The sequence below is a fragment of the Miniopterus schreibersii genome (assembly GCF_964146895.1).
Source record: "Miniopterus schreibersii genome assembly, chromosome: 2".
In the NCBI taxonomy this organism is placed as follows: Eukaryota; Metazoa; Chordata; class Mammalia; order Chiroptera; family Miniopteridae; genus Miniopterus; species Miniopterus schreibersii.
In genome coordinates, this window is record NC_138102.1 from 133,690,392 (window position 1) to 133,714,685 (window position 24,294).

The following is a 24,294-nucleotide window of genomic DNA, read 5'->3' on the forward strand; positions in this document are numbered from 1 at the left end:
GTTGTCTTGCAAAGGCATAAAGGAAGAAATAGGATTTTTTTAAAAAATTTAACTGATTCATTACATTCTTTAAGAGAAACCACCAAGTTACATCTTCTCTGTATCATTTCATTACCCTAGGCCCATATCCGATAAATACTTAAGATGAGTTGAAACAGAAATTTAAAGGTCTCATATGTGATAGCATGAACCATGAAGGTTTCTGATTATTTTCATAATAAAAAAACTTTAAATTTCTCTAAATAATCACTCAACAAATATTAAGAATAGAAGATTATTTCAAAAGTCTCTAGAAGTATAGAAATGTTCTTAAATTTATTTTTCATAACATTCACAGAAATCATTCAAGGGACTATTTGCATAGTAGTGGGGGTATGCTCTGTCAATCTGTGATTAACATGGCAACCCAATCCAAGTGCTACAGATCAGTGACACCGGTGGAACATAAACTGTAATATTTCTTGAACTTTATATATATTGGTAGGTCTCTGACCCTTCAGTTGTAAGATATGTATATGTATATAATGTGCTATAATTCTTTTAAAAATACCATGCTCCTTTAGAGTTTAGAAAGCTCTAAAAATATCATTAATTTGGTACAGGTAAAGTTCTAAACATTTCTGTTAAGTTTTTCTTTTCTCTTTTTTAACTAAATTTATTGGGGTGACATTGGTTAATAAAATTATATAAGTTTCAGGTGTACAATTCTACAACACATCATCTGTATATTATATTGGTGTTCACTACCCAAGTCAAGTCTCCTTCCATGGTAAGTTTTCTATCGCAGTGTTTTCTCAAACCATCTATGTAGAAGAAGGACTTTTAAAAAAAACTTCCAAATCATCACAGACTGAGATGAACCACTAGGAAAATGAAATAAAAAACAACATACAAAAAACAAAGCTTTCTAATTAGATTTAATAGATGTAAACTTATCCTGTCAAACTGCTATAAAATTTCTGGATCACTTACGCTTAATTCCTATACTTATTTTCTTGCCAACCAGCACTGTCTCATTCATAGACACACTGTGAGAAACACTGTTCTAATGTACTTACTATTATCTGACAGTATACCAAACATTGGGGACATAAAAGAAAACCAAAGACAGTATCCACCTTCATGAGTCATACTATGTAATAAGTACTTGCCAGAATAAACAAAACAAGAGAGAAAAGGTGTAGGAAAGGCAACTAGTGAAAAGGTGACAATATACCCAAAGAGGGTTGAAGCTTAAGGAATTCTAAGAACCTCCAGTTTTGGCTGAAGAGGTAGGTAGGGTTGAGCTTGGAGTTTATCCTTCAGGTGATGGGAAGTCGGTTTTAAGCAAGGAGGAAACATAATCATACGTGGTGTTTAAAACAATGACTCAATGGCTTACTAAACAGACTGGGAGAGGATGAGTGATGAACCAGAAGGTGAGTTCTGGATATATTTAGATGGTTCACATAAAAGAGGCTCAAGTACGGTGTTCCAACAGGAGAGGAGAAAATAAATCACAAATAGAAGTGCTACTTAAGAAGCAGTAGAGCCCTAGCCAGTTTTGCTCAGTGGTTAGCACGTTAGCCTGTGAACTGAAGGGGCCCAGGGTTCGACCTCCAGCCCCGATCAGACTGCGTGCAGGAGGCAACCGGTTGAGGTGTCTCTCTCACATTGATGTTTCTCTCTCTCTCCCCCTTCCACTCTCTCTGAAAAGCAACAGGAAAAATATCCTTGGGTGAGGATTAAAAAAAAAAAGAGAGACAGTAGAATGATCAGGACTTGTACTAATAAGTCTTCTCAGGTTTTTTACTTGAGTTACTGGGTGGACGGCTGTACTTACAAGGGAATAGAAGAAAAAGTTGAGGTTTCTGGGGAAATAAGTTGAGTCTTTTGAGTTTGAGTTACAGTGGCACATCGGTTTTCGAACGTCTCCATTGACGAACACTTCGGTTTAGGAACGCTGTAAACCCAGAAGGAAATGCTTCGGTTTTTGAATACACTTCAGAAGTCGAACATGCCACACGGCTTCCGCTGAGGGCAAGGTCCTGAGGCCCAGCTGTCGGCTGTGGATCCCTCAGTTTTCGAACGTTTCAGAACTCGAATGGTCTTCTGGAACTGATTACATTCAAAAACCGAGGTACCACTGTATCTGTAATATTAGCTAGGCAGGATGTCTATCTGTTATATATTGGAGGGAAACTCAGGGGAGAGAATTTTGGTTGAGACAGACTTATGATTGTCAGTTATGTCATTCAACTTCTCAAAGGTAAAGAATGCAGCAAACAGGAGGTAAAGAGTAACCTTATAAAAAGTACTTTCTGTGGTATGGTATGACAGTCACAGTGATAATATAACAGCTGTAGAAACTTAAATGCTGCTTACATGTGTCAAGCACTTCGTAAGAACTTTATCTTCATTTAACAAATGAAGAAATTAAGAAGTTTCTTATCCAAACTAGGATTTGAATCTAAGCTATCAGATTCCAAAATCTATGCTTTAACTTCTATACTATGCTGCAGAGATGAGAAGTACTAAATGAGAAAAGAGAAAGCAGACCACCCTTTTCAAGGTCAAGGCTCCTCTTCACCCCCCCTACCCCCAGTTAAAAAAAGACCTAACTATGTATATATGTTGAAAGACAGTGATCGGGTGAGGTTAAAGGGATAGAACAAAGAAGAGACAATTAATGGAACAGTCTCAGGGAGGGTAACAGATGTCCCAGAAAGATGACAGAGACCCTTTTGGTATGGTACTCAATGAGTGTAAGAGGAATCTTAAAGTATATCTATAATGCCATCATGAATTTCCTTATAAACAACTAGTAACATTCTTGTCAAAAATGTGTTTTTAATCTTTTAATAACAGTTACTGAAAGCCTTTTCCTGGCAAAGTATATAATGCTCAGAAGAAACCCAGGCAATTACTGAAGAATTACTTATAATACCTCAATTATATACCAAATCTGTAAGATATACACACATATACACACATCACATACATGTATATATATATATATATATATCCATGCACACATACATAATGAATATACATGTATGTATGTAAATTAGTGTGTATGTGTCAATGACTCAGTTTATATTCAAAGCAAAATCTCTCTAAATGAAGGCAGAGACATATTTTTAATTGTATATGGACATGAGTGATTTTTCCAGTAAGTGTTTTAAATTCAAATAAACACCATCTTTGATATAATTACTTTAGGAAGCTATATGTTTGTCATGGCTTAAAATATTTTAGGTACTTCTCTTTTTAGAGCTGGCATATATATATGAAAAAGCATCAATATGTAACACATAGGAGGTGCCAATATGTATTTATTGAATGTATGAACACTTTTTTTTTCTATGGTAAAATAGATTTCTGATATAGGCATTTCTGTGGTGGAAAAAAGCATAAGTAATGTTATAGCTGTACCTCTGGTAATTCATTGCTATTTTCATAAGTACATGAACAAAACATGTCATAATGAATAATGTACTCTGCCAAATGAAATCGAGACCCAACTCAAATGTGACCTCCTTGGTGAACCTTACTTATTTCTCAACGGCTCTCTTCTCTTATTTACTTATATGTCTACCTCGTTCACTACATTATGAACTTCTAGAGGATAGGAACCATCTTTTTCAACTGTGTGTCAATAATGTCTAGAACAATAGACACATAGTAGAGACTCCTAGTTTGTTGTATTAGCTAAATGAATTAGCCTAATAAAAACAAGGAAACTAGTTTAGTTGCTCTTTACTCCTTTGCCCCTTTCTCCAATCCTAGACATATCTATTTATTGTATGAACTCAGTCATCTATTTTATGCATCATGTAGATGAACACTGCTAGAGAAAATCTCATGTGAATTTATACCATTCTAAATTGATCTCCAACTTCAGATGAGATTGCAATATTGCCAAGAAATTTACTCTTTCATTCTTAGCTAATGATTTGGGCTCATATTTTTAGGATAATAGAAGTCATCACAAAAATCTAGAACCTACTTATAGCCATAATCTTTTTTTTCCTGTTGCAACAGTATCTTTCCTCCATTCAAATGTTATACTTGTAAGGCTTAGTCTTGGGACCTCTTTTTTATAGTTGTCCTCATTGAGATGAAATTGTTTCACTGATTATTATTTTTTAAAATTTTTATTGATTTTTTTTTTTTTTTTTTGAGAGAGGAGAGAACCAGAAAGAGAGAGAGAGAGAGACAGAGAGAGAGAGAGAGAGAAACATTGATTGGCTGCCTCCTGCATGCCCCTTACTGGGGATTGAGCCTTGCAACATGGGCATGTGCCTGCATGCCCCTTACTGGGGACTGAGCCTTGCAACAGGGGCATATGCCGACTGGGAATGGAACGGGTGACCTCTCAGTGCATGGGACGATGGTCAACCAACTGAGCCACTCTGGCTAGGGCTCATTTCACTGATTTTAAATACAATCTACAATAGCCATATTTCTATTTCCAACTAAGACCTGGCTGTATTTTATACTAGAATATACATGTGTCTATGATATATCTATGTGGATGTTTCATGGGTGTCACATACTGCGTAGTCCTAAAATTAACTCATAATCTTCTCCCCACCACAAATTTACTCCTCCAATTTTACCCCTCCTCCTACCATTTCAATTTCATTAAATGGTTATCATTATGATGTACAAGTCAAAAACTGGAGACATACTTGTGTTGTGATTTCCTTCACTTTTCATTAGAGTGCCTTCTACATGCCAATACCAGACACTGTTCTAGGTAACGGGGCTTTAGCAATGACTAACGCAAAGCCCCTGAGCTCATGGAGGGTGTGTGTGCACTGGAAGTACGGGGAGGCAGACAGACAAAAAAAACCCAAATACAAATAGGTCATGACTGATGTATGTAATGTTGGGAGGGCAGTTACTATTGTATATAGAGTGGGGAAGAATCTGACTGATAATAGAGAACTAAAGGAAGTGAGAGAGGAAGGATATAAATATTTGGAGGAAAAACATTCCAGGTATCTGAAGTTTAAAGTTGAGAGATCCTGAGTCAGCAACATTCTTGGCAAGAGGGCAAGTGAGGATGGAGAAAAGTGAACACAGAAAAAAGTGGTAGAAAATAAGATAGCACGGGGCCGGATCATATAGAGCTTTATAGTCTCTTTTAAGGACTTTAGCTTTTGTTCAGTGAAATGAAAAGGCATTTAGTGTTATAGACAAAGAGTAACAGGAAATGCCTTCGGTTTGAAAAGAATTGATTGCTCTTGCTACTCTTGTGAAGACAGACCATAGGCGTTACGGGTATAAGCAAAGAAATCAGCTGGTAGAGAATTGCAGTAAACCAGATGAGATGATGAAAGCCTAGAACCTTTAATGCTTTCGTAATACATTAAAATCCAAATTTCCCCTACATGATCTAGCTTTTGCCTACTTCTTCAAACTCATTTTATACTACTCCCCTTCAACTATTATTTCATAGGTCACTCACTTTTGGTTCCTCAAACTTCCCCATGTTAGGGTCTTTGCACATGCTGTTGCTCTACCTAACATCAACTCCCCCTTGCCTAACTCATACTTATTCTTTGGTCATAGCTTAGGATGAAAGCAATTCCAAGAGGAGTTCTTGAATTGTTTTAAACATTCTTGGCATCAAATGAATAAGTGTGTATATAACCTCCTAGGTAAACTGTTTTGAACTCTACAACAGTACTACTACTTTATAGAAGCATCTTGTATTATGAGGGCCATATACTTGGCATAAACTTTAAAATATTTTTAATGTTTGCACAATATTATTATACTTAATCCCACTAAATTGTACACCTAAAAATGGTTAAAATGGTAAAATTTGTTATGTATATTTGACCAAAATAAAAAAATTTAAAGGATTTCTTATAAGTTGAGTAATATAATTTTAAAGATAGATAATCTCAGAATGTTCTGAATAACAACCCAGTTTTAGTTCATTTATTAACTTGTCTTAGTGAGTAACGAGTCACTTGAACGTCTCTTGCCTCAATTTCATCATCAGTGAAATAAGGATACCTTATGCCCTTACTCAACTCTGTGAAGAGAAATTATGAAAGAGACAATGATATGAAAAAGAACCTGCACTATATTCAAAGAAGAGTACTATTATTATCAGAGGCTGCAGGTTTGTTACTGGGCTGTTAATATTTTAATGAGTTTATGAGAATTAATTTATTTTAAATATTATTATTAATTAAAAGCAATGGTTTTCAGTAATCAAGCCGCTGACCCCTCTTCTTTGTCTGGTATAGTTTACAAATCATTGTAAAGAGGTAATTGATAACACTGAAAAATTAATTTCCATATATACAGTACTGAAGAAATATTGAACCAAGCATCCATTATTGGCAAAGTAACAACACTATTAAAGGTAGTCATGGACAACAAGCATCACCACAAATATTTCTACCCACAAACTAAACTAGAAAGATGATCTGAAGGTAAATGACATTAAAAAAAATCAATAGACGAGGGCCTTTTAGCAACACATACAGCATAGCTTCAATCAACTGGAATTTAAATGTATACATTAAAATAGATAAAAGACAATAAAAAAAGCCCTTAACAGGAATTTAGCATGGCTTTCTTCTTTTTAAGGCTCTATTAGTCCAATATCCTATATTTTCTAGTGACACTATTCAATAATACCAATTTAAAATTTAGAATATAAGCCTGACACACTTTAGAAACGTTCGACCATAAAGTGTTAATGATGCTAGTATACATTTTAATAAAGGAGGAAAATACATCTTAGAAAAGATTTTGACCTCAAGAAAAACAAACTGTTTGATTTTTAGGTAATAAAAGTATATCCAGAACTACTTTTCTTTCCCTTTGGTTTTTTGGAGGGGGGAAAATTTGTAGTTACCATTATAAATTACGTATTGAAACTTCTCATGTTTTTCTTTCAATTACAAATAAAAACCCTTTGAACAATTACTAAAATCAACACAAGATACTTCAATCTGATCATATTAATAACTGCTGTCATGTGATCATTGTAAGTAATCCTAACTAATGAGTATAATTATATTAAATTGGCGTTGATCTTTTATAACCAGAGTAATGTAAAACAATTCTGTATTAGAACCAGATGTACTTATTTACAACTCCTTTAAATAACTCCTCTATTTCCCAGTATTCTATACTCATATCACTTCCTACTATAGAATTAGGGACAGACAAAATATTTAAGTCATTATTATCAGAAACAGAAGGATTTATCCTAGAGAAATTTATATATTAATTTGGAAGAATGTGAAGAGCAGAAAATAAGATTGTTCCCCACAGTATCTGAGGTTAATAAAGTCATGTTTTCATGACAAAATATCATTAACCAAGTTAACAGGTGCAAAGCATTTCTTCCGCAGTTATAAAAACTAAATTCTTACAGAACTGTGCTATATATACTCTTCCCCAAAATACTCTGCCTGAGAATTCAGAGTTTCTTTTCCTACTCTTTCCTTTCTCTTTTAAAAAGGGTACTTCTCCCTTACCCTAGTTTAAACAATGGGAAAAGTATTGGTATCTGTGTTGAGAAACTGAATGGATCTAATACAAGTAAGGTAGTTTCCATTTCTTTACTTCTATCAAAATGGAAAGAAGACCTGACAGAGTGGTCATGTGATAGATGATAGATGATTTAACATATTTTTGATGATAGTATGCCATGTAATTTTTTGGCATATAATATGGAAGGAACTCAAATAACTGAGTTTAATTTCCTGGAATTAGATAAAAATCTGCCCTAGGAAGAACTATTTGAAGTTTTGGTTAGCCACATTCTCAGTTTATCAGAAGTATTTTCTTCAAGATCTTAAGTATTGTTTAAAATTCTTATGTCTCTGGAAGCATGGATCAGACTGACAAATCTCAGAGGGATGGAGGAGGGTGGGTGGGTAGAGGGGGAGAGATTAACAAAAGAATTTATACACATATATGCACAACCCAAGGACAGGGACAATGATGTGGAGAGGGACTGGGGGGAGAGGGGAATGACATGGGGTGGAATGGGTCATTGGGGAGAAAAAGGGACCTCTGTAATATTTTAAACAACAACAACAAATAAATACAAGTCTTATGTCTCAGGGTTTAAGTGTTTCTTTTTTGATGGAAACTACACTCATTTATTTAACTATAAGTTTGGTTAATTTGAATAAAACAAGAAAGCTTTATGTTAAACTGGGCTTCCAAGAATTTGTGTTCCAATAAATGCAAAAAGAAAGGTGAGAGTAGAATAGCATATTTAATCATATTCAAAGCTATGAAGCACTGGAACATCGAATAGCTTCAGTAATGATTTTCTCAGTTTTTATAACATAGTGAGACTCTAGTTTCTTAAAAGCATGTTATTTCTGTGTAGTATTACAGTACTCATTCTCTTTAATTAAGTCTTTAAAAAACCTAAACTTTCTATTTAACATTCTTTTGAATTTACTGAATAAATTTTTTCCTGAACCCAAGAGATCACAGAAAAAAAGTGACCTTAAAAAGGCTGGAATTCACAACTGATTTTACATTTTATGACAGGAATAATGGACGGGTCCTAGATTACTATCATTTTGTTCAATGTTTTCCCCAGTCTATTTAAGGAGCCCTATTACTTCCAAGTAAAAAGTTTGAAAACAACCATCTTACGCCATGCTGCTTTCCAGTGGAAAAGACCATATCACTCCCCTGCTTCAAATCCATCTGAAGAGTTGCTTCTTCCAGGAAGCCAATCATGAGCCTCCTAGGCCTTGACAATGAAAAAGACAAGGTTGGAGTGCTCCTGAATCTGCTCAACTAATGCTAATTAAAATAACCTCCGATTAAAAAAAAACTTAGATATTCTCTCAATGGAATAATACATTTAGGGCACTAGAAAACTATTTTGTTAACTTATTTGTATCACTGGGACATGGTGGTATATGCCTGTAATCATAACTACTCAGGAGGCTGAGGGCAGGGATAACCTGAACTCCAGCATTTTGCATTCCTGGTGGACTGAATATTCACACAGTTCCATGTTATTACATCCCTTGCTTATCAGTTAGCCTGGGGAGAACTAAACTAACAGAGTTCAGAAAATGGAGATGTTTAATACCATTGAAGAATAATATAAAGTGAAAAAGAATTAAAAGTACATTCAATTCCTTCCTCATTCACTAAGTCCAGCCAAAGTGGAATAAGACTTGTAGGAAAGAACAAATATAGAGGCTACAGAATTTAAAATGTTTCCAGAGTCACTCTGCTTAACTCCTTGAATTTAAAAACAGACAAAATAATATCAACCTAATTCTTTTATGATGCGCCAGTCACTATCCGAAGACCTTCACATTCATCAACTCACTGAATCCCCACAAAACTCCTCAGGTAGAGGTATTATTATTTTCCTCATCTGACAAGAAAAGTGAGTTATGGAAATAACTAGTATAGGATGACAAAGCTAATAAGTAGCAGAGCCATGCTTAATCCAGGCAGTGTGACTTCATGGTCTATCCTCCTCACCTGTATCATTAATTTGTGAAATGTTCTTTTCTTTTTTCTAGTCAGAATATGGTTTTTAAACTATTCTTTAGCCTTGGGATCCCATGAGAATGCTTCTGGGGCCATTAAGTAAAGTAAAAGAAAGCAGATGGGACTCTGGGCACTTTACCCAATCAAAGCAATTTCACTACATCTGTTTAAATACTGACAATACAATTAAACTTTTCACAGTAATAATTTAAAATTTTTTCATGCTAAAATGCAAAAAGGTTGAAAATCACAATATCTAGATTATAATCTTAAGGTCAGGATCTATGTCCAAAAGTATCTCACATTTTGACATTAAATAAATACTGACTTATTAAATTGAAACTATATGACAGCACTATACTCATTAGAAAAATTTAATACATTACATTAAAGGAAATCTTAAATATCAATATAATTAAATTGAATAATAACAATAACACTTAATCATACAGATTGGTGTTTAGTCTTTAATTATGAGTGATCAAAAATGTTTATTATTTCAAGGCTATTGAGGGGTTAAGCATAACCTATTGTTACATACAAAAAATAGGTTTGCTTTTCACTCTCATATATTTTTAGATATATCAATACTGTCTGATGTACTAAAATGCCCACTCATATTTTTAGGATTACTGAATTGATATAAGAAATTACATTAAAATTTAAATTATCAGAATAAATGTCATTTTATAATATTTTCTGAAGTTCATGAATTGTGTTCTATTTCACAGAAGTTATGAGAAAACCTGATGAAAACACACTACCCTATTAGTTATCTTTTATCATTTTTATCTGTGGACCTAAGAACTTAACATGTGTATTTATAAAACAGGAAAAAGGCTACTGCTACCATTTTGTATTCCCTCTTACTGTGACTTCTCAGGTTGAGAACTTACATCTAAATCAATTAAAAAATCACAGAAGATTTAAGAAAATAAAACTGAAGTACTAGTTTTTCTAATTCTGGATTTGAATTAAAAGTCAAAAGTAGCAAAAATATAAACTCATATTTCTCTTCTCCAATTTACTTGGAGAGTTTTATTTTAGAGAAAACATAGTTTCCAACCAAGATACAAACATGAAATATATCCACTGCTTAAAATACTTTATTAAAATTTTCATCAACATTTTTTCATACTTTATGATTATTACCATAAAGTAACAAACTATCATCCCAACAAATCTCATCCTCATGGCTGTATCTCAGTTGAAATAGAACATGTGAAGGTGAAATAAATATTAAGAAGGAGGGTCAGCATTACATCTACCAATTTTTTTGTAATAAAAATGCTTTGAATAGTAGCAAAAATTAATAAAATGAAGTTTCTGATACCTTAAAACATACACAAGAAAGTTAATGCCAAACCTAGCTCAATACAGCTGATTAGAATATTTAATTTTAATACTCATTTTTGAGAAATTGCAGTTAATCATATGGATACAAACAGTAAATAGACTACATCAAAGGCACAGGAAACTAGAATGTAATATTGCCTTATAAGGAATGTAAGCCAGAACCTCCTATGAATGCTTAGCATGAATAATCTTGTTTTCTTCTAAAAGACTCAAATATTTATTGCCTATGCTGTTAAAATATTTTCTTAATCCTTATGAAAGAGCACCAACATTGGTTTTCTATACTAGAATATTAAAAAAAACCTTCAAGCTATATATCAAGTCTCTAGAACCAAAGTAACTTTGATCATTTATATAAAACATTTTCCAGAGATGGTATTAAGATAATTTTCAGTGACCAGGTAGGCTAGTCCAACAGATATCCAAACAAAATTACAACTTGTCTGCCTAATCCCTATTTCTGAAGTCTCAACACTAATGTACTTTACTTTGTTATCTAAGTAACTATAAGGACAATACACTTTGGGCTTGCTCTTCTCAGGTGAGTTCCATTTCTCCTCTTCCAGAAAGATAAAGATAAAAATGGAATTGTTTATTTAACTAGTGCTAACATCCTAGAAAAATATTTTTGAATAAAGTAATTCACATTAAAGTATAAACAGTATTACTCATCAAAGAAGGTTTAAAAGAAGAGTTTATTAATCTACACAGTATCTGCTTGAACAGATAGGCTATTTCCTCAGTGGTTCAACTTTAAACCAAGAAATCAGAAATTAACCAATTACGAACCCTTATACATTTCTAAAAGATTTCCAACTCCTGGTCTACAGACACTTTAATTTCCCAAGAATGCTATAAAGATAATGGCTAATTTAGGATTTTGGATAGTGAAGAGTCCTATACTTTTCTCAGTCAAAAAAGATATGCAATAATGTCCTTATCAATTCATACTCTGCATTTAATCTTTATCTTTCGAGGCTGCCTCCTAGGCAGAGAATAGAGAATAGAAAATTGCAGATTTAAAGGTAAAAATTCAGAATTTTCAAGAAAAAAAACAACAACCCTCCCCCAAAAGTTAAAATTCAAATATCAAAAACAGTATGTACTATTATTTCTGGCTTTTGGAAAAATAATTTATTTGTGAAAGGGATAGCAAATAACCAGCTCTAATTTTATACAGAGTCACAGTGATATTAAAATATAAGTAGATCTATCTTGTTACTTCAAAATCATTCAAAGACAGAAATATTCAACAAGTTGGAAGAGAGTATAGACAGAGTAAGACGAAACGAGAAGCTCCTTGGAGAGAAAGGAGAAAAAAAGGCAGTAATTTCTTATATCCCCAAATTAAAGATCTTTAAGGGAAAGTGATGTGTTAAAATATATATATAAAAGGAGGTTCATAACATTTTCTGTTTTCAAAATCTTAATTTCACATTAAGGTAAAGAAAGATTTAAAAATCATTTTATTTAGAGTTAGAGGATTGGTGACAATAAAATATTAATTCTCTAACGTTCCCACCAATGTCCCCAAAAAAACCAATGAGAGACTTCTACTGAATATGTAGAGATCTCACTAGACCTCTTCTCAGAGTGCCTCGGTTTTCTGTTTTGGAATTACATTTTTGCATGAAGTGATATTTAATCTTCTACATGGTAATCAATCACATGCCACCTAATTGAAGAACATGATAAAGATATTCTACCACCAATGCTAGAACGAACGAGTCAAGTGTGTATGCTTAAATATTCCTTGAAAATATAAACTCTCAAAGCACGTATAATACCCATGTTCTGACATGTAAAACCGAAGTCTACTCTTCTTGTATTACTGACTTCCATGAAGCACATGAGTTTCACATTGTTTGGAAATACCAACCTGAATAGCTGAGTTCATGAAACATGTATTTCCCAAGTTACTTAGGCCACAGAGGCCTGGCTGTTCATTGTTTCTTCCGGGTTCTGAATAATCATAGTTCTTATAAGCCGTATAGGATGGGAGGCAATAATTTGAGTTTTTCACACTGGAAGGAAACAAAAATATTCTTCACAATGCAGTCAATTATTACAGCACAGCTATAATGAAGAGTACTTGAAACCTATTTGAGGTAGGTGGTCAGTCATTAAACTTTTTAATAAAGCACTTCACTCAGGTTCTTTTTAAAACATAAACCTAAATCAAAATACTCCCTTAATTAAGATATTCCTCATCCAATCAACAAAATCACTGCATCATCTATCACACCAACCAAAACAAACCACTATTATATCTTTCTACCCTTGATTAACTGGAGCAGCTTCACAGCTTGCTCCATTCTTCATTGCTCCATCAAATTTAAAACATTTAGATTTTAAACACCACCCGCAGCAAGAAATCATTTCATTTATGTCCCTTTTACATCCTGCTACTGTAAGAGAACAGTAGAAACATGAAGAGTTATACTTTAGTTACAGGTGGGAGCAGAATTTACAAGGCCTCTGTGACATCACTGTTCTGATGCACTGAAAATTCTATTTATAGTTTCTATGCTAGACCAACAAAATCTAGTATTCAAATATGGAAAAAAGCTGGGGGTGATCAGAAATGAAAAAATGAAATGATTCTAAGAAGTACATTCCAGAATTATTTGGCTTTTCTTTCTTCTAGTTTGTCAGAATAATGCAGTTTATTTAACCAGATGAATATAACCTCAGGATAATTAGTATTATCAGTAAAAATACTAGTCTTAGAAAAAGATATAATCTTCAATCTTAGAGAATCAAGGTAATTTTAAAAAGAGCTAAGAAAAGTCAATCAATAAACTAAATAACCCCTTTTTCTTTTTACATGTAATAAAAAAATAATTTTCTGGAAAAATATAGATTCTCCCTTAATTTTTAATAGGTTATCTTGTAAATTATTTATGATAGATATTTTGAATATAATTCAAAAGCATATTTTCAATCATTTTTAAAAATTCATTAGTACAAACCTGAACAAGAATCAAGGTCATTTGCTAAAAACAAATGATGATGTAAATAAAAAAAACCTCTACAAATAAACATGACAATTCAATTGGCTACAAGTTGTTGTTGGTACTTTTTAAAAGTAGTTTTTACTTATAATTTCAAATATGTTGTATTGTAGCTTCTATACTCCCACTTTATTAACAGTTTAAGTGGACTATGCCACAGCCTGTTCTAACAAAGCCATTAGCACACACACATCCACACACACACACACACACACACACACACACACACACACTCAACAAGCTAAACAGATAAAACACACAAAACCTTATCAACCAAAATTGTACACACAATGCTATCCCACTAATATTTTTGCATTTTTAAGAAAACACCCCCCTCCATCACAAACAGAAGACCAACTTCCATACTAAAAACAAACAAAAACAATCCACCGAGATTGAACAAAAATAGCAGAAATATAACCTTGATCAATTCAAATTCAGAATTGCTAGTCTTGTAGCTATATGCTTGTTTTAAACTTAAAAAAAAAGTATCAAACAAATAGAATTCAAGCATCTTTTGTTTTTTGCAGATCAGCCTTATAATTCATATTTCATTTTATATTCCCAGGAACTACTAAAGTACAAGGCACCTATAAGCAATTCAATATGGGTTCATTCAATGACTGAAGATTGGATTCTTGAATCTAACTTTGAAGACATGCAACAAAAAACTGAATCCTGGTGTTGTTGTTTTTTTATTTCTATAAGAAGTGCTAAAGTCAAGGTCTGCTATATACTACCTCCCCTGCCCCCAAAAAAGCAAGACCAATATTTTCTTTTTTTTTAAGACCTATATTTTCTACACATTAAAAAAATTCATATATTCTGGCTATAAAAGAATAAAATTCAAGCAGTCTACCAGTATACAGGCAGGTATGCCGAAATGCATGCTCATGCCTACACACACACACACACACACACACACACACACACACACACACACGGGCAAGTGAAAAGACTAAAAGCACATTTACATGCTTATTCCATAAGTATACATTCAGATATGTCTCTCTCACACATAACACAAATGGACGCTGGAAGCTCTTAATTTTTTTTGTGGCAACAGGATGCAATTTGCTGGAATAGTTTTTCCTATTTACTGAGAAATGAACAAAAAACTTGTTGGAAATTCAGTTTTTTATTTTGTCTTTTAAAATCTTTTAAAGAATTTCTACATTTTAATTTAAGTGATAGGTTAAGTATAAGCCTTTCCCAAAGACTGAGGTAGTCTAGATGCACAATGATAATGAAAACTGATAAACTTAAAATACTTTAATACTACCTTGATTGGTCACTTATAACCCACATTTTATGTGCTTTCTAAATCAAGTATTAAAGTCTGTAAAGGGAAACACCAAAACCAGCAGTTCTTTTAATACTTTGACAAAGTACATGGAAACCTAGGCCAGAAGGACAGCTTCTGTTTTTTCATGACTATTTCTGCTTTTTTTTCTTAAGAGAGTAAGCTAGTCCTTCATCCTATAAAGCTATGCTACTTCCCAAAAATAAATCTGCCAGTGCTATGCTAGATTAATTGTTATAATTCTATCACCTTAAATAAATATACATTAAAAATGTAACATTTTTTTGTAAAATTGAGCCTTTATCATTTTATAAAAACTTCAGACTGACTTTTCAATTAGCACATTTGACATTATAAACACTGTACATCTGTAATTTAATCTTCATAACTATAATTATGCTCACTTTGCAGCTAATAAAATGATGCTTTCAGCAAGTAACTTGTTAAGAGCCAGATGGCCAGCTAGCTTTGGCAGTCTCCAAAATCCAGGTCCTTTTCCAGGCTTAATCTCCTACAGGGAGTCATTTACATTTCAAATAAGAGCTTTAAATGAATTAACAGAAAAACAGAAATGTGTTCTGATGTGGAGTGTCAAGAGCTAAGACAATAAATACATTAAAAAGAACTTTAAAGGCAGTATTGTATCAAGGCAAATGTGGTAAGAGAGAAGAAAGCAGGAAATAAAAAAGAGACTAAATTTGGCACAATTAAAAATGTACTTAAATTATAATTAGGGCAAAAACAAATGCTGTATGGACTAACAGGTAAAATAACTACATATGGTAAACTGGTTCTTCATAATATTAATCCTCAAAAAAACTTTATTAAACTTAAATAATTCAAAGTATACTTTGTTATTGCCTTTCTAATATTATTTCTGAAAATAAAAATGTTCTATCTTAGTAATGTATCAATTTAATTCAAGTCTTGAGTTTGTAAATAAATTTCATATAATCTTGTGGGTCATAACTACTGATTTTAATATATACTTTATACTTGTAGAATATCTCCACATACATGGAGTTTCAAAAATGCATATAATCTAAAAAGGTCATTACCCATTTTATGTATTTTTAATTAAAGAAACTCTGCTATTTCCATCTGAAGTCTTAAACTGCCACTTATTTCCGTAAGTTGAATGGAAAATTAAGAAATAAATTTTATGTGAAATAATTGTTTCGATAACTATGATAATATTAATTAAATTGTTTTAAAAATGAAAAATGTTTAAATTTTTTTCCTTACTAAGGAAGGTAAGCTTTACTAAGCATGGTGATATCTAAGTAGCTATCTGCTTATAGTTTCCTAATATGAAAAGACTACTTTAGTACCTAAAATAGACAAATATAAATAGTTAAATGTATTATCTAGTCATAAGAGTAGAGCCATTAGTTAATTATGTTTTAAAAATAAGAAAACACTCCAATTCCTCTCTGCATATTTTCTGCAGTAAGAGGTTTTGGGATCAGATTTTACTGTCATATCTTTACTATAACAGGGAAATAAGACAAAAACAGAAACACACCAGACCACATATACTAAGATAGTGACTCCAGTCAAAATACAGTCCATGTTTAATACAGTCTATATACAATGTTAAAAATCTCTCCAAAGAATAACTATAAATACATGTTACATCTGGAAGTGAATTCTTCATAGTAAATATGGGAGCCATTTGCAATTGTAGAAACACAAGTAATATTTTATCTCCTATGAAAAACTTACTTTTGATGAATTTAATAAAAATAACATTAACCAGATTAAAGGGGAATATTTCCTTTTACTCTTTTACCAGTAGATAAACATTTTTAAACAGAAAATAAATAGTACACTGCCATTTTGGATATTCATAGTGCCTTCCATATTTCACTATTACACTACAATGTAATGTTATTACACTATGGTGCACATGTCTTTTTATGAATTATTGAAATAAGGAAATAAATGTTTTAAATCTTAATACACACGGCAAACTCTTATAAGAATAAATATTCATCATTTATTTTTTCCCAATGAGATTGAGGTGGGAGAAAATAGATGGAGATTTTTATGGTTTTAATTTACATACCTCTAGTTAGTAGTGAATCTGAACATTTAAAATGTTTATATATCTTAATTATTTTTTATTGTCCAGCTGCATTGTTTGACCATTTTTCTGTCTTAGAAAATTCCACATATTTTTATGAACTTGATATTTTAAAAATATTAACCCTTAATTTGTCACTTGCAGCAAGTAATTTTTCTGTTTATTTATTTATGTACCTAACAAAAAGTAATTTAATTTTAAGTTTTAAAGGAAAATTCTCAATAGCGATCCAATATTCCCTACATTTCCTGGATAACCTGCTCCATTCTCCATCAGTCTAGAATGCTTTCTGATCATATTAAACTCTTTTATATAAAATGGTCTGTTTCTAGGCTGTCTTTCCTAGTCTATTGATCTGTAGGTGTACTACAGATCTGGGTCAGCACTATGTTGTTCGAATTCTTGTATCTTTATAATAGGTTTTGATATTTAGTAACATTAATGCTTTCTTGTTATTTTTCCTTTCCAAATTGTTTGGGCTATCCTTATATATTTATACTCCAGATGCATGTTAAAAGAATTTTGTCAATTACCCCAGTCCCTTCACCAAATATGAATTTTAAGGGAAAACTAATTAAACTTATATATGGTGTTATTTTAAAGACTATTTCACAAATAGCTTTAGTCTTCTTGAATTTACTCTTTGGGATAATCAGATGCCATTTATGAACTGGAAAAGTAGTACAAATATTTAACTACATAAATACTGTACCTAATACATAAACCACAATGTGTACAACCAATAAATAAAAAAGGGTAATCATGTCTGGATTAAAGTTCTTCCCATACTGGAGTGGACTAATTAAAATAAAAGCTTTCTTTTCATCCTTTTCTATAAAATAAAAACCATGCCAATTTTCAAGGCAATACATCCATGTCAAGTGATTTTCAACTTTTTTTATTTCAGCAATAAAGCACACACCACTAACTTCTATAAATTCCAAGATTGTGAATATTATTCAGGATGGGGCAAGGGAAATGTTTCTCTGAACTTTTTAAAGAAAAAGTGATTGCCCTTCTAATAAAGGCACAAATGTGTATGCGTTACAGTTGAGAATCACTGACACATTTATAAAAATGCTGTATATTGTAGGTGATTACATATCTAGTTCTAAAATGACATGTGAAATTTATACTTTCTAAAAAACTGAATTCTAACAGATTTTTATGTGTTAGAATGTAAATCTAACAGATTTCTTTCTGTTTAGAATGTAAAATTCTGAAAGTGATTTATTTCTCTCTTAGTAAATTACTGTAGTATATGTATTAAATCAAGGAAAAGTTTGTAACTGTGTGTTCTTTCCTGTGAAGTTACTACTAGAAGATCTGACCAGTAATTTAAAAAAATCAATTTGAATGCATTAAGACTTTTATCCTATATTTTAGATACAAGAGATTTTTTTGCAACCACAATAGGGCGATCAATTAAACAAAGAGTTTTTAAGATTCAGTGCTTACTTTCTGTTGTTGATGTTGTTATAATTATTTGATAGAGATGAAGGAGAGATCTTTGGTAAAGTTGAAAAATTGGATGCACCTGGGGACCTTTAAAAATATGAAAATGTTAAATTAGATAAAAAATGCTGAATTTTGAAATTAATTATGAAATAAAGAAAAGAACCAACAGATGACAATGTATGTAGTAAATGAATGCTGGAAAACAAATTCATGAGCAAAATCACTATATCTTTTGGTTTTCAATTTCAGGTGTATTCTTTTATATAAAAAACTATGGTACAAAGGGAACTACTTTCAAAAGAAATTTATGAAACTAAATATACAACTTGATATTACTCCTATAGATCTACTAACCCAATAACACTAATTTCTGAGTTCAGGTAACCATTATGAATATTTTACAATCGATAATTTCCTTAAATTTATGGAATTTAAAATATTAATTTTTAAGGAAGTATGTAAATGAAAACCCACTTTGTGTCTCAGTAGGTACCATGGCATTCTAATTACATACAACTTTGGCATAGAGATCCCTCTAATTTACCAATTCTTTAAAATGTAAGGCAATAGGGATAGAGTAGGGTAGGAATTCAAAACATAATGCCCCCAAATAATTTTTGGTCAAAGTTATCTTTGCAAAAACAGAAAAGACATAAATCTGACTATATGTTACATAACTCACTAATTCAGAATCTTTTTAGAGAAATATTAATTATTAGTTTTAATCAATTATTAGCTCTTAATCAACTAATATGCTTTAAAGGAATGATTTATAATCAACAAATCCATTATAAAGTACTTAAGGGTCTATAAAAAATTTATTTTCCGTTTTAGTTTTGTAAACAATTTAAATTTACTATGCATCATCTAAGCCCATGGTCTGTAAAAACATAACTTTCAGTCTAGTATCTCAGTCATCATAAATTCTAAATTAGTGAGGCCCAAAGTGATTACTTTTTAAAATTATTTTATTTCCTCTACTCAGGTGCTAATGAACAATGAAATGGTCAATGGGCAGGAAAGTACAGTCTATAAAACCAGCTTTTAGGAATCTAAATTTCACTAAATCTACATACCTGTAATGCGTTATGCAGAATAAATGGCGGGTAATAAAACTTCTTACATATAGACATTCTTATTTAACTTTTGAAGTTTTATATATTATAAAATCTTGGTAAAATTTTTTCTTCATTTTAAAGAAGGTTCTTTTGGTTGATGCAGGCTGTATATAGGTATATTACATTAAGTGAGGCTTCTATTTAGGTGCCTTATGAGATTTTATTATACTATATTAAGCTCAAGATACAAAATATGACCAACCACATTTTAATATAAAACAAGGTAGAGAACCTATTTAAAAGGTAATTTTATAATCCTAATATATTAAGCCATAGTAGTTTTAAAATATTGATAAAATATAGGAGTATCTTGGCATTTTTTCCCTCGTGTTAAGAATGCTTAATTAGGAAAAGAATTAAAATTTATTAGACACTGAGGTATAATAAATTAAGGAGGTGAGTTTTTCAAAATGTGACCCACTTGACTATAATTTAATTCAATTTGTTACAACTTTTCAGGAATACAGATAAAAACCGAAATGTTCCCTTGAATTTTATTTATAGCAAAAATTATGGAAATTAAGGTACATTACTTCATCCAATAAAGTGGCTGAGACACAAATACAGGGTAGGGCAAAAGTAGGTTTACAGTTGTTTGTATGAAAAAATAATACAATAATTAATGAATAATAGCATAAGAATAAATTCTGTTTCTGTGTACTCACAACTGTAAACCTACTTTTGCCCCATCCTGTATATTATTTTTTCCTTTTTCTGCCCATCTGGCCTTTTTACTGTTCATGAGCAATTCTACCTAAGGATAAGTATTATAAGTTTTTAAGAAGTTCATTAAAACATTCAAACATTCATTAAATGATTACTAAAGCCTCACCCTTCGTAAGTACTAGGAGTACAAAGACACACACAGTTCCTGACCTCAAACAGCTCACAAATTAATGGAAAAAAATGACACATAAGCAAAATAACTATAAAACAGTATAAATTCAACAACAAATTTAAAAATTATAACAAAATATAAAGTTTTGGGGTAGTAACTAACATGCAGTGATTTTAAAATGATGTGCACAGATGGAGGTGTAAGACTATTCCAGGTAGAAAGAGAGCATGTGCAAACATATAGAACTGCAGATCTTATGATGTAGTTAGGGAATTAACAATAAACTTAGCTTGGCCGAAAAAGTAAGAAGTATGTAGTGATAGGAAAAGAAGTTAGTAAGGTAGGTATGATAACAAAGGGCCTTTTATGTTCTATGAAGGAATCTGGATTTTATCCAATTGTGCTAATATAGCCCATGGACCCTTAGGGAGTTCTAAGATCCTTTCAGGGTGCCCATCTATGAGGTCAAACCTATTTCCATAATAACACCAAAGTGTTATTTAAATGTTATTTGACCTCTTTCACTGGGTGGATGCTTGCACTGACAGTGTAAAAACAATGGGTACAACTGCATGAATTAAAGCAGTAACAACAACCTATGTACTAGAATCACTGTATTCTTTACCACACCCCTACCACTGCAGTAGAAAATATGGTTTCATTTAAGAATTTCCATGTTGAAAAATAAAAATTACTTATTTTATTACATCATGACCCTTGATTAAACTTCTTTTAATATTGTATAACAAATCAGAACATTTTCACAAGCACATCTGTTAAATACTGAACATGGTTGTCATCAGAAAAAAAAACTTGTGTGATTATCCAAATTTCAAGCAAACTAGCTGCTCTTCTCATGACACCACTCTTTACATTCTTTTACATAAACGCCTATCTGGCAGACATTTTCTCAAAATACATGAAGGGAGCCTTTCACTTCAAGGAAAACAAAGTATTTGTTGCCAATGATAAAATTCAAGTGTTCAATCAAAAAAATAGAACTTTGGAAAACTTTGACTTGGCTGCAGTGAGCTTAATGGCTTCCCACGACTTAAACTTTTCTCATAAAATTGGTGATGTTTTAACAAGTGTGATTTTTTAAAAAATTGTATAATGATTTATGTCAATATTTGGAATATCTGTATAACTCAGTGAATCAACATTTTCCATTGTGCGAAGTTACACAGGTTAGATTTTAATGTAACAGGATAAAAGGCTCATTGACATGATTTTAGATTCCACATTGCAATTCACCTTTCATCATTAAACCACCACCAGCTGAGTTTTGATGCAATAACAACTATCTGAAAAAACTTCTCCTTGTTCCAACCATATATTTGTGTGAGGCTGGATGTGTAGCCCAAACAATATATCACAATAAATTCAATGCAGAAGCACCTAAGAAAATTTAGCAAAAATGTAAAACAATTTTATTGTTCTCAGTGCATTTTTTGTTTTGGAAAATAGTTGTTTTTCACAAAATATACTTATGTTGAGATATAATGGTTTTGTATTATTTATAAATAACTTTAAAATTTTATTTTTAATTTCTAAAATACAGGTATCAATAGATCTAACATACATGACAGAAGTTCTTTGGGTCCTTAATAATTTTTATGAATATAAGGGGTACCAAGATCAAAACATGAAAAACTTAGGAGGCAGAATCTACAAAACTAGCTGACAATTAAGTAAGAGGAATGAGGTTAAAGGAAGAACTCAAATTTGCTAGCAGAAGGTACTGAAATAGAAGACGGGGCATGGGTACAGCTTAGGCTGAAGGGATGGAAGAACGTGGGTTAAAAAGACTTTAAATTCAATCTGACACTGTGAGTCCTACATGACATTTAGGAAAAACCTGAAATTCATAAGAGAGCTCCATGTTAGAAATATAGAAAGGCATATCTGTGTCAATTTGAGCTAAAAAACGGGATTAGCACAGAGTCCATCCACTGACTTGAGAGCCTATTATGGTTTGAAAGGAGAGGTCCTCAGGCGGAAATCTGGGGAATATCAATATATTTTAAGTGTGAGAAGAGCTGCTGCATAGAGTCAGTGAAATTGTATAATGCAAAGTGCAAAGGAGGGGCCTTGTACACAGATTACTATGTGAACAATGCCTTCAAGAGCTGTGCACTATACAACCTGCATAACCAAACATAGCAACCCAGGAGAGGAAGAGAGCCAGCCAACCAGAGGATTGGTCAGAGAGGTGAAAACAGTACTTGAAAAACTGTGGTATAACAGATTCAAATTAAGAGAAATTCTTTAGAAGATAGTTACCGAAAATAAGTTTTAAAGAGAGGTCAAATAAACTAGGTTACAAAAAAAAGTCAAATAAGGACTTTGTTAAATTTTGAATGGGTAGTAGTAAGGAATAGTTAAAGTATTGCCTTTTTAAAGATTGACTGCCAAAAGAAATATTAAAGAATCATATTTGGGGGAATTTATTGCTATTTTTAAATAAAAGCTGGGAGAGATTTGTTTATATTTATAGGCTGAGGAAAGATGATTCTGAAAAAGAAACAAAAGAATGAGTGAGTGTTATGCGAGTGTCTTCTATATCGTGGCCGTATGCTAGGCATTTGCATAGGAGGGAGAGAGAAGACAGTAAAAAGAAGCAGCAAGGTCTAGGAAGCACTGGGATAAACAACATGGGTGGAGAGACTGCCCTTAAATAGCATTGAGATTAGAGAGAGAAGGATGGATGTGGTCCATAGGTAATTTTAAAATATGGTAACACTTTTAAAATGCTCTTACAGACATTATTGATCATTTATCTATTCTAATTTCCAACTTCTAACCTAGATTACACATAGCTCAATCTAGCTAACATTTGTGGAGTTAGTTTTTTAGGGGTTGACCAGTCAGTCTGTAGACTATAACCTGAGCTCTTTAGCTCTCTTCCTTTGAGGTAATTTGGACATTATACTGTTTATTAGCAACTTTGCTCTAGTGGCTTTCTAAAGGGAGAAGAGAGAAAAACGTTTAGAATATTACACACAGATATTAAGCCATAGATTAGAATACTAAATTTAACTAACCTAGCGTTAAACTAATTTTTGCTAGATTGAGGTAGATGTAACATAAGGCAGTAACTTATCTCTTAAACAAGACAGAAATAAGTAAAACATCAATGTAGTTAAAATAATTTCATAAAGAGAAAATTAAACTTCATCCCTTACAACTGAATGCAATATCTGAATTTCCCTATTCCCAATGTTACAACAAAAATCATGCAATTCAATACTAAGTTAAATCTCCTACTTTAACAGAAAAAAAAAACAGCTTATTTTTGGTAAACTAACTGAATATTTAACATAATAGAAAATCTAATACTATACTGAACAACCAAAATATAGAGAAGTTAAGTCTAAAAAGCTGACATAACAAAACAATTAAAGATTTTTATAGTTATTTTCAAATTTGACATAAACAATCCAGCTTGGCAAAATCTAACATTATAAAACAAAAATTATCTTTAAAAAAACAAGAACAACCTTAAACTTTCCCCATATTTAATAATCATCCTAAGATAAGTTCTTAGAGCAAAAGAAAAATTTAAATCTCATGAAAAATTAAACACTTTTACTGCTGTGAGATACAGATGAGTTCAGTTCAACAAT

The 24,294-nt window shown here is 31.9% G+C and overlaps 1 protein-coding gene across 6 annotated transcripts in view; it reads right to left on the reverse strand.

Moving 5' to 3' along the window:
• Positions 1 to 24,294, reverse strand: part of USP15 (ubiquitin specific peptidase 15) — a 108,599-nt gene that overhangs the window by 28,908 nt on the left and 55,397 nt on the right. For 4 of the 6 annotated variants that reach the window (XM_081127071.1, XM_081127075.1, XM_081127073.1 and 1 more), the window contains 2 exons: positions 18,713 to 18,799; positions 12,731 to 12,875 (listed from right to left, as the gene is read on the reverse strand). In XM_081127071.1, coding sequence (XP_080983197.1) covers positions 12,731 to 12,875; positions 18,713 to 18,799 — 232 coding nt within the window. The remainder of the gene's footprint in view (positions 1 to 12,730; positions 12,876 to 18,712; positions 18,800 to 24,294) is intronic. The other 2 variants (XM_081127072.1, XM_081127074.1) reach the window with 1 other exon arrangement.